The 12,337-nt window shown below is 42.7% G+C and overlaps 1 protein-coding gene across 1 annotated transcript in view; it reads right to left on the bottom strand.

The window, feature by feature from the left end:
- Positions 1-12,337, bottom strand: part of adgra1b (adhesion G protein-coupled receptor A1b) — a 173,498-nt gene that overhangs the window by 125,228 nt on the left and 35,933 nt on the right. The window contains exon 7 of the mRNA XM_084376205.1: positions 6,466-6,679. Coding sequence (XP_084232331.1) covers positions 6,466-6,679 — 214 coding nt within the window. The remainder of the gene's footprint in view (positions 1-6,465; positions 6,680-12,337) is intronic.

Raw genomic sequence — 12,337 nt, 5'->3', positions numbered from 1 at the left:
TCTTCAGTTCATCTGGTCCAATATCGCAGTGCAACCTTCTATGCATTGTGATCACATGGATAAATTCATGTTGCTCATGTCAAGCACAATGTATTTATTTAGAGGCGCCCTGTGAGTTTTCCTTGTAAACAGACAGAAGTTTTACATTCAGGGTTACTCACCAAATCTTTTGAATGGATTTCAATTCCTCCAAATAAATGTGTGAAGCACCACCCGTAAATCAGTCCACAAAACATTTGAGCTTGTGCACAGTGACGCATTTAGCCTAGCAGCTACAGTGAAGATTTCGGCTTTTAAAAAGGGTGTCAATGATGACTTTCCAAAGCGATTTGGGATCTTGGGGCATCTGGGGACTTGGATTTTGCGGGGCGAGCTGTAAGAAGCCATTTTATGTTTTCTTTTTCTTAATTTTTTTAAGTCACCATCTACTCTACTCCATAAATGTTTTGTGGGCTACAAAATTTCACATGACTTTCCATCTGCATTGGGATGAGCAGATAATGACTATAACTTGTCCCTTAATAGTGTGAAACCATTGGCAGGATTGTGTATAGCATCACCGGTCACCACAAGGATGTGCACTCACTCAGAGAGAAACTGCTCCACAGCACTACCATAAGTCAGAAACTCCACAGGTTACCTTTAAATGAACTGGTTTTTCAGTTTGTATTTGTATAGCCTATCGCCTAGCCTATTAAAAATGCATTGTTTCATTATCAAACAGCCTTGTCGGGGTAGCAGACACTGGTGAATATGAGAAAGCAGAGGCAGATATTGAGAGACAACTGAGGAGAGACCCCCTGGGCGACAATAATGTTCTTCCAGTGCTGCTCACTCCTGTCAGTGCTGTTAGTATTGTTAAGGGACACCAAAAACTGGAGCTGGTATGCGCAGGACTCATGGCTAGAATCTCTTGTCATTAAAGATGCTTCTTTTTGTAGACATTTACTTGAGAATCTGTCTGTGTTACTGGTTTGTCAGGACACGAGCTGTGTACTGTAGTTTTCTTGTTTGTTGTTCTTTTTGCTATTCTCTCTATAATTTTTCTGTCCATCAAAAAAGTTTTCCACAGTCGAACGTTGTCTATTTCTGCTTCTGCCTGCCTTCAGTCTGGACTTGTCAGTGTTTTATATATCTTTTTATATAATCTCTTCTCAACTTAAAAGAACCGCAGTTGTTATTGTCAGCGTCTTACTTTTGAATCACGTTGAGTGTTTGTAGTAGGTATACGATACTTGAGATAGATTTTCAAATGCCACATATCCACACATAGCCTTGTTTATAGTGCAAATTCGATAGCGCCGCCGATAAATAATTCATCGCACAGCCCCAAGCAAGAAAAGACTGAATGTAGGCAATTAACAATTAACCGCACGTTTGCTGACGTAGTCTGAAGTCACCAAAGGTCCCCAGGTGTGTAGAGTGGTATAAGAATCATTGTCAATGGCATATTAATAGTGCAAACTTTGAGCAGAACATTGTGTATTAAAAAGCAGTTTCTGAATTGTCATTAAACCTTATCTGTCTCTTAATGTTTTAGGGGAATGTTCACATAATTGCTTCTGACTGGAACAATAGGTATCCTTGTATTGTACATTAAAGAAAACAAATTAGTTTGAATTGTTGTGGGTAATGATGGTGATGATGGTGATGGTGGTGGCCGGCATGTGTGCTTGCAACTGTGTGATAACACGCATGCAGGTATGTGAGACAGAGCATGCTGCACTTGTCCTCTGTCACCATGAATAGTCTGCAGAGGGGACAGTTACATCATCGCTGAACATGAGCCAACTGTCTGAATGCTGGGAAATACACAGGGAAACACCCCCCCCATCCCCACCGCCACCCCAACACACATACACACCCAACCGCCCACCTCTTCTACTCCCTCCCTCCCCGTCTCCCTCCGCCTGCCTCACTAAAGAAAACTTCACCACCGAAGGCGTATTTCTGCTGCAGCCTGATCACAAACGTCCCCGATGAACTGCTGCATCCAGTCAAAACAAGGCGAGCAGGGGAAACCATCCAATGGCCGGTCCGCTTTTCAGAAAGAAAAAAAGTCGTCCTCGCATAATAAACATATGAAGAAATCGTCCCAGTATGTGAGCAGCAGTGGGGCAGGGGCACACATAAGCCATGCACAAAGCACTGACCTACATCCACAGTAACACTGCACCATTGTGGAGCAGTTCCCCGAGGACTCATTAGGAACATTTATGCTTGCGCGCTGATATTTAACAATTTGTTTACATAATGTTGCTTACGAGACTGTAAACTTTCAATCTGTCCCCTCTACCCAACAAATGTTCCAAAGCGAGCTTGCTGATCACAGTTTATGAATTTGTGTTTCGTCACAGCCTGTGAAGTGAATTTTTGAACCTGTTTTCTTAAATGTTCAGACGCCAACAGGAGCAATAGACCTTTTTTGTTCATGCAAACAATAGAATGCCATTTTTTTTTATTAAAATGATATTAGCTGAACTACTGATCTTTGGAAAATGTCCACAAACACATCAGTTTTCTCATACTGTCCAGCGCTACAGCACTGTATTCCCCCTCTGTCTGAAATGCTCCTGTCTCTTTAAACCCCTTCCTCCTGGTTTCCCAGTCTTCCAGACACATTCTGAAATTCACTTTAACTTTATTTGTTGAGCTGATATTATCATTAGTAATGAAAAAGATAGTATTACATCTGAAACAAATGAAAAATACAACCGTTTTGACAGTGCTCTCAGACTTTTTGAACCGACTGTGCATGCAGGTGAACAAGTGCATGTTCAATATTTACAGACACACAGGGCCATAATTCACTTAGACATAATGGATATACTATTCCCACTGGAGCAGCGTCCATATCATATTAGCTTCTTGTCTTAACCCACTCCATCCATTCCTCTACACAATACATCATGTAGGCCGTTAATAATTAACACTTGACTTGATCCTTGTTGAACTTCATCCAATGTAACTAAGAGCTTTTGTTTTTCTTTATTGACTAAAACTGGCAGGCGGTAAATAGACGATCCCTGAGGTACAATTGTAAACGTGTGGACATGATCAAATTTGGTCTCCTTAGCAACTGAAGTTTGCAAACAGACCAAGTTCTTGACAGAAAATGGAGAAAAACAACACAAAGTGCATCAGAGGCAGGCGTTTATAGACAACACAGTAGAATGCAATAACAGAGGAAAGAGATGTGGGGAGAATTTAAAGAAATTAATGTTTGTGAGCGGAAGCAGAGAGTTGTAAATAAAAAAACAAAAAGCGAGTGATCACCCGCAGAGACACAGAGGAAGAGGCAGGGAGAGACACTTTCCCTTTTCCTTTGCCTTCAGTAATACTTCCAAACCAGGTTCTTCATTTTTGTGCAAGATTAGCCTGATTAAAAATGGAGAGGATTAAGAAAGATACATCCAAAGTGTCTGCCGTAGCTAGCTACAGGGCTCCAAAATGTTTGATTAATGAAACATGAATCACAGGCTGGTCCCACTGCTGCCGCTAGCATAGCTAATACTGCGAGTTTGGCTTGACACCATTACTCAGCAGGAGTCTGGCCCACATCGCAGAATCATCAGGCCTCATGGGGCCGGGGTTTTTTGCTGCTTCTCACTGTGAGCTATGTAAACGGATCAGCTTATCGGCCCACCTGTGCCAGCGAATAAGAGGCTATAATGACACAGCACAGTGTGAAAGTGGGAGGGAGAAGAAAGGAACAAAACTACAATACAAAACAAAAATTACAAAACATATTTCATGATGTTCTGCCTGTTTCAGTAAGCAAAAGATCATGTCATGTTTTTGATGTCTTTACTGGCTGTTTGCCTGATGCAGCCTTAGGCAGGATGAGCCGAGAAAATAGCCACAAAAACATTTTGGGTTCACCTTCAAAGAGGTCACTTCACTGAGGCTTTGGCATCTCCGCTCACATTGCTTCAACACTGTGCGACAAATCCAGACGAGGGCTTTAAGCCACGCGCTAAATCCTGTGTATTCAGTCTTTCCCCTCTGATGGGGCATGCAGGGCGAGGCTGACTGACTCACAGCACATTTATCCAAGGTGAACGACATCACCACGGGCTGTAATGACTAATATATTGTCCGCCGTTTCTAAACGAGCATTGACAGCGTCTGGCATGTCAAAGGCCACAACATTAGTTACGTTTTTTGTGTGACTTAACGAGTGCTAGACCAGTGAAGTCACAGGACTTTAATTTCCCCCACACGTCTCTCTCAACACGGCAATTTAAGATAGAGCTCAGGGCGAAGGGTGAAGTTCAGTCCAGACACAGCAGATTGTTTTTGTTGGACGCAGCTCTGTTACACACTCATCAGCTATGGAAATGATGTGCGCTCTGTGCAGGTTCTCTACAGGAGGGAGACATTTTATGTGCCAAGAGCAACATGACCTGAATGGGTTTCACTTGGGGGAGAAAATTGCATTATTTGTGTACACAAGAGGGAGAGCAGTGGGTAATTTCAAGCGGGGCCCTAATCAGAATGGGAGCAATGAGAAATTCATTATGTTCCACTGGGACACTGAGCTGGAAAAGTAGAGTTGAAATTATGGCAGACTTGTTTTTGAGTCGGGGGAGATGGGGAGCAGAACAGTTTATGCTGATGGGACTGAGAGGCAGAAGACTGATAGACATCGTCAGTACACAGACAGCATAAAGGGTCAGTTGCATACTGAGTTCTTCTCACAATGACGCCTTACAGTGGATAATTAATTGCCTCTTATGTGATTATATCATCATTTAAATGATTAATATGACATAGTTTTGGAAAGTGTTGATTTCACCTTTTGCCAAAACTACTAGGGTGCCAAAGTCAGAAAATAGTGGCTTATTTACACATCTATCAGACATGGAGCAACATTATCATTCATTTTGCATTGTGTCCAATATTTACTCTTCTTTTAGCTCTTTGTTGGTATATGGGATTGAACAATACAAGATTTTTATCGGGTTAATATGCTTCACAGGAATGACTTGAAAAAGCCGTCGAGCTTTATTAGTTAAAGCTATTGTTGGTAAAACAGTAATACTGATGCTTCAGGTTTCCGTACTCATCAAATACTGATGTTTTGGGATTGTTTGTCGGGTCGTCGGCCATCTAAAAGCTTCAGTATTTGATTGTGTCATGTACATAAAATCTTGATCAAATATAGCTGTCAAATTAAATTTTGTGAACAGTATAATACAATTTATCTTTGAGATGTAGCACAGTAGAAGTGTAAAGAGGCAAAAACTCTATTCAAGTAAATTACAAGTACCTTAAAGTTGGGAATGACACTCAAAAGTCAACTTTCTTACAAATGGACCTTTAAGTATAGTGTTTCAGTTCCTATCACTGCTATAATGGTAAGCAATGAGTAGTGAAGGACACTGAGTATTGAAAGTATTGCCTCGACCCCTGTTGATGAATACCTCAATAAAAATGAACTGCCAAGAATCATCACGACTGAGAGACAAAGACACTAAAAGTTCTTCCTCTAATCTATAATCCGGTTATTGAAGACAGTGCATTCACCACAGGGATCACTGAGAATGTCAAACAGTGAGCTGGTACATAATGAAAAGATAAAATATTGACTATTTGCTGCGTTTTTGTGCAGTCAGGGGAACGGTACACCTTATATATATGGAGCGGAAAAGCAGCTGGCATTCTCGCTGCCAAATAAGCCGCACAACAAGAGGCGTCGCGGCCCTGTTGACACAGGGATACATATTTCTGTCGGCACTCCATCAATATTTATGTTAGAGAGGCCGAGTCAGAACAGGCAGCAGTTAAAGTAATCAACAGCAATGTGCTCCTGCATCTGAGCCGTGTTGCCACGGCATTACGTCAAACACATTTACTATAACACACACAGACACACACACACACACACACACACACACACACATACACACACCCGTACGCGCCGCAGACCACCGCGAAAACAAAGACAGGAAGAGGATGGAGGCTTGCGGCAACGTCTTCTAGCAGAAAAATGTGCGAAGCCAGTGTTGCCAGTCTACTTTATCACCGCAATTATGATTCAGCATCTGTTCCTCTTAGCGTGTGATCAGCTAGCGCTCCACCAGCGTTGAGGGATCGGCCGGACGGCCAACCTCTAGAGACGAGCCGCAGATTGCTATGAGGTGTTGGCACGCTGCCAAGCCAATTCTGTCCTGTCCTTTCAGATCCTTATCAAGGGCACCAATAACAAAAGGTAAATCACAGCTCCTATGGGTGAGGGAGAGACGGCGAGAGGGGCGTTTGTGCGTCAGTGAACATGTAAGTTTTGCACTGTTTATGTTTATGCAGCAGCGTATTTGCGTGTGTTTTTACGTTATCTGCCTGGATGGACTGTGTGTGTGTGTGTGTGTGTGTGTCAGTGCAACAGGCCAGTCAGCAGCTAATCAGCTCTCAGCTCACATTCCCCCCCGCCATCTCCCTCCCTCCACTCTCCTCTACGTGTACCTGGTCAGGAGGCAGCAGTCGTGCAGCAGGGTGTCCTCCACGTAGACGCCCCGGTCCTCCTGCGTGCTCACGACGTGGCCGTTGTGACGCCACCGCAGCTCCACCGACTGGTCCAGGTAGGAGGCAGTGCACTGCAGCGGGAGACGGTCCCCGCGGAAAACCAGTTGCCTCTGGGATGGGATGAGCTGGAAGAGGGGCATCTCCAGGGGTCCATCTGGAAGATGAGGAGAGAATAAAAGGGGGAGGTCAGCTTGTAAACCCTCCCTTCCCCCTTCCAGAGGAGGGAGAGAAGGAGAGGTCATTCTTCCATCCTTGAGAGGAAAAGATGGAGGAAGGATGGAGCAGTGAGGGGATCCATGTCCTGTGCTCAGGATCTTATCTGTCATGTTAGCAGTGTTAACATCTTCGAATGCAGAATCAAACTCATGAATCAAAATCAGACTCATATCAACAAACATGCATGCCCTTAAAATACTGTCAACACACACACACACACACACATAAACACATTCTGTCAAGGTCACCCTCCTCTCCCGTCTTCCTACATGTTGTTGCTGTTGCTGCGTGAGATGAACAGCAGCTGATAAAGGAGAACAGCCTTGAGCGCTCCCCTGGACTCTCCTTGACTCCTTACATGTTCACAATGGTGGCTTGCTGCAACAACAGTGATAGGATTACTTACCTAGCAGCTGGATAAGTCCTCAAGCCTTTTTGCCAGAGAATAAGGCTGCGATAAGGATGAGATTAGAAGACAGGGGAGTGTTTAGTCCAGTGCCTGAATATGAGAGGGGGTTTGATTTTTAGTGAGAAACACCTCAGGACCTGATTGATCATATCATACTCCAGATACCCGCGGAGATGTATCGGTGTTGCTTTCTTTGGCGAGCATGAACCGGCCGTGAATCCAGGATTACAACAGGGTCGTGCCAGCTCACTGTTCCAACTTGGGAATTCCTTCAGAGCGAGTTCGTTCCTACAAGACATTTCCTTGGACATGCTCCAAAGAGCAGCGTAAACAAGCGATTTGCCTTCGCTTGTATTCCAATCAATTGTGGATGTTGCTGCTGACAGGCAATCCGATACATGGGTCATAAAGTCCTTTACTGCTCCATGCATTGGAAAGAAAAACATTTAAAGATCCATGTCAGGTGATGTGGCTAAATGTCTGCAGCCCTCAACTTAACATTTCCCTCGTGCAGCGAAAACTGCTTATGGTAATACATAGCCCGCTAAACAACCACGGCTATTAACACATGCAGAGCTTTGACCTCAATTTTCTAGATAAGTAATTCATAATCATAGGTGCATAATCAAAAGTGCCATGTGTTCGAGAGCAACATTAAAAATCTGTCACTAATATTGGGATTTCCATGATGACATCTCTGTGTAATTACTCGAGCTGACCCTGTTAGAGCGTTAAGACTCTATGATCGTCCCCAGCAACAGTGGCTGAGGCTTTGTTATCTCCTGCGGCTGACACACAACAGAAACAGCATGGGGGCCATTGACTGTTGACTTGGCTGATGCTGATACTGTTGAAACAACGCTTTGAGCCAAGGATCAGAGTGTGGCTGCTTGCCTTCGCCCGTTGGACACTGCCAGAGCAAAATGCAATTATTGGTTGTGTGTGTGGGTGTGTGTGTGTGTGTGTGTGTACAGTATGAGAGACAGGGACAGAGGCATGATGATGGGGGCGTCTGTATGTGAGTGTAATTAAGAGTGTGTATATAAGCAGTGTGGCTCAGTGTGTGGAAGAAAAATTGTTGCACCCTTAAAGGGCTTTGTTAGGATACAGCTAACTTATTTCTGGCGCTAGCGGTCTGTAGTGTGTGACTTTTATATTGTCCAGATTTGCACTGGCCATTGTTGCACTGGATTCAGACTGCCTTCACAAACATTTACGGATTTAAGGATCTACAGGAAAAAGATCCATGCAATCCCAGCCGGGCCTCTACAGAAAAATATAGGTCAACTATGAATACAGCTTTTAACCATCCATACCGCATTTACGTTTGTTGTTAAGCAGCAACCCCTAGTGGCCAAAGTAATTTTTACAACTGCAAAGAAGGAGGTAAGGTCTATGGTCTTGTTAAACAAGCATGGGACTTTTATTCAGGAGGCTGCTGTTTGTGTCCAGTGTGAAACCAGAAGTCAACGGTGAGTTCTTCTAACTTACTAACGTAGTTAAGTTACGTCACGTACATTATGCAACATAAGTTATTTACTTAACGAAGGAACCTTTGAAACTAAAGTTACAGAAGTAACGCTGTGATTTTAATCCAAACCACAATGTTTTCCTCAACCTTACAAAGTAGTTTGAGTGTGTAAACCAAACCAAACTGCGACCACACGCTGCAACAATCATGTTGTTTTTGGAACACTGATATACTATATGTCATCTTAGGAGTCATTGGCAAGCAACCTATTCATGCGTTGTGTAATCCAGCATGTTTTTTATCTCATAAAAAACAGCAGCACTGCTTACTATTCAATCCGTCAGATGTCACAAAAAATGTCAGAGCTATATGAAGTTACTGCTTATACGAATGATTTATCAGATCCTTCTGCATCTGTTTCAAATTAAACGTGTTCAACTGGCCAAACAGAGGCTTTTATTGTGAAGCCGCCACAGGGAATGCAGTGTATTTGTTACCATGGATAGCCCTGATGGCAATCATTCACCAAATATTTGTCAGCACAAGACACATTTCTCATCGCAACAGTCGTTTTTTCATGACAGGAATAAATACAATTTAAAAATAAAAATGTTTTACTTTAAAATGTATTCATTTATTTATTTATTTGATTTACTTATTAGTATGCCTATCATACTCCATCTCAGAATAAATGTATTTCCTGCTTCAATGTTTAGTCTCTTTGACGTTTTAACATGATGTGTACACAGTGTGTCACCTCAAATTGAATGTCCAACCCACAGAGAGACAACAGGAGCTTTGATTGGCCAGCTGTTTCTTCAATTGACCGGCTGTCTGAGCAGGACACAAGTGTGTGCGATCCGACCAGTCCAATTCTAATCCATCAATTAATTCATAAAACTAATACTATGAATCTATAATTATTCACACACTGGTACCATATTTCTCTGCATCTGTTAGCATTACACAGTTATTATGGTAAGTGCTATGATTTTGAAGTCTTCTAACAATAAAGACCTTTATTGTACAACTGCTGTCTGTTATGGACAAAGCTATACCTGATGGATATATTCTTTGTTTATTCAAAAAGAGACTTTTTCAATTTTGAATTTTATCCCTACCACAAATGTTTTGAGAATAAAATGAGCAGACATTCTCATTCTCAGACGGACGCCCGTACGTCTGGTTCAATAGTCACTTCATTATCCTTTTCTCAAAGCAACTCATTTTAAAAGAGGTGTGTGACTGAACTTCAAAGACCCATATGACAGAATGTGTTGAGTTATATTTCATGATACTTTTATGTCATTAAATTATTAGAGGCATGCCACAGGCTAAAAGACATGGGCTTGCACGTGAAACTTAATTTAATGACATGATGCCCAGAAAGTGCGATTGCACTGCTGTGTCATCATTCAGTAAATACTGTTATAGAAAGCAGAGGCTAGTCCTGCAGCGCACAACATGGCATGTTAGCTCTGGACTGTGCAGTGGCTCTCATCTCAGCAGTGTTAAAGAACCAGAAGGCTGAAGCTAGATGAGTCCGACAGACGCCTGCCCTGACCTCCACACAGGAAGCACCTGATCCTGGCAGGAAGCTACACACACTCCTTCGTTCCCCCTCATTTGCAGGCAGTACCCGACCTGTATCAGCACAGGGACAAGGGCTCATTGCTGGAATGTGTGGTGCAGACATCTGCTAGCCATCACGCTGGAGCTGCTGGAGGAAGAAACAGATGCATCTTCTATGACATGTCTCCGTAAAAACAATGGGGGAAAATCTCAGTGGGGAAATATTAATATTTTAGATGGTGTGTGAGTGTGGAAAACAGGGATATGTTCATCCCATCCCATCATTTTTCTTGATAACAAGAACCTAGCATCAGGTGCTGGGCAATATTTCCATCCGCACACCCCTAACAAGGTCCCGACCGGTGTGTTCACGGCTGCACGACATTCTCTTACAAAAGTCAGGCCATATGAAAATAACAAACCATCAAGCAACATTAAAGAATTTGGTTGTTAGAGCACCACACTGCATCCAATTGAAAATTGCTTGTTGCCAAGCGAATGAATAAGGTATTGTAAGATGGAGTTGTGCTGCTGAGAGGCGGATGGATCCAAGCATGGCGAGAGCGGGGAGCCCAGAACGTTATCATTGTAATCCCATAATGGATGCTTCAGGGCTGGAAAGGAGCGCTCCACGTCCTGCCACTGGATACCACTCATGGCTCTTTGTCTGTGCACTGTGCAGAATTACCCTGTAATTGCTTTGGATTGTTCTGTGCAAATGAAAAACACATACAATTAGGATTACATAGAATAACTCCAGACGTCTCAGGATGGCGCTGTCTGTGTATACAAAAACACCAACTGTGGGTGGGGGGGACATGTACATGGTGCAGGCTGCGACACATTTATCCTCATTAGTTGTCTGAAAACTGTGTCACATCATGCATGAAGTGCATCTTCATATAAGATGTCCTCACTTCACACATATACACACACACACACACACACACACAGGCACACACATAGCCATACCCTACTACTAACCAGTGATTTTCTCATTCCAGAGCAATATCCCCTGCGTGATCCAGATGTAAGGAGAAGAGGAGGATGATTCTATCACATATGAGATACAATTCCCCTGTGGACCGCAGCACGGAGCACCGAGATAGCGCAACGGAGGGGAGACGGGGAGCGAGGCAGGGGGAGATTGCCTGTCTGTAACCAGTCTTTCAGAAAAAAAAGAAAGTAAAGACTCCTGGATTTCTCTTCACTGTAGCTAACAGCTTCCAGTCAGTAAAGAGGCCATTTTGTTCTGTTTAAAAACCCTGTTTGATGCACAAACTGCTGATAGAAATTACACTTCAACAATGTCCGTCTCAATGTCCATCTTTTAGTCTTCACAGTCATTTAGTCTGAAAAGGTTTAGGCGTACATCGTCACTGGCATTTCTTTCTTTCTTTCTCTTTCTTTCTTTCTTTCTTTCTTTTTTCTTTCTTTCTTTCTTTCTTTCTTTCTTTCTTTCTTTCTTCCTTCCACCTACGGCCAGATGTATAATGTGTATGCACAAAAACACATCAACTGGTATTTATAAAGGAAGTACTGTGGTGTGAATGTGCGTACCTCATGCATACTTCAGACCAGCGTACACATGTTTTTCTAGAGATAGCTGCAGGTAAAATGATGAAGTGGCATCAAAAATATAAAGTGAGACACATAACATTAGAGTAAAACATTGTTTGTTCAGCTTGTTTGCCAGTTTCATGGATTGTGATATCATTTTGGGGTCTACACAGTGTTTAGTAAAGTTTGTTTCAGTGTAAGCTCTATATATCATTCACTGATCATACATCCAACGTTTAATAACGATGATTGAGATATTACCGATTGATGATGGTCTGCAGTACATGCTGGAGCGCGGGGCTATAAATATCCACAGTCGAGCATAAGGACAGCTGCTGTTGTTGGAGAAACTTACTCATGAATCACAATCTATTAAACTGCATTGTGCTTCTTATTGTCTGGCCTCCAAGCAAGTGTTTAAGTTTCTGCATCTATTTATGTGTAGTTGTTGGAGCGGAAATGAAGACCACCTGCATTTCAAACCTGGCAACCGCCAATATCAAATCAAATCAATCTTATTCATATTGCCCAATATCACAATCACATTGCCTCAGTGGGCTTTACTAACTGTACAGTGAACAACA

This window comes from Pagrus pagrus (genome assembly GCF_965226575.1).
Source record: "Pagrus pagrus genome assembly, chromosome: 15".
In the NCBI taxonomy this organism is placed as follows: domain Eukaryota; kingdom Metazoa; phylum Chordata; class Actinopteri; order Spariformes; family Sparidae; genus Pagrus; species Pagrus pagrus.
This window is presented reverse-complemented; position numbering and strand designations above follow the sequence as displayed.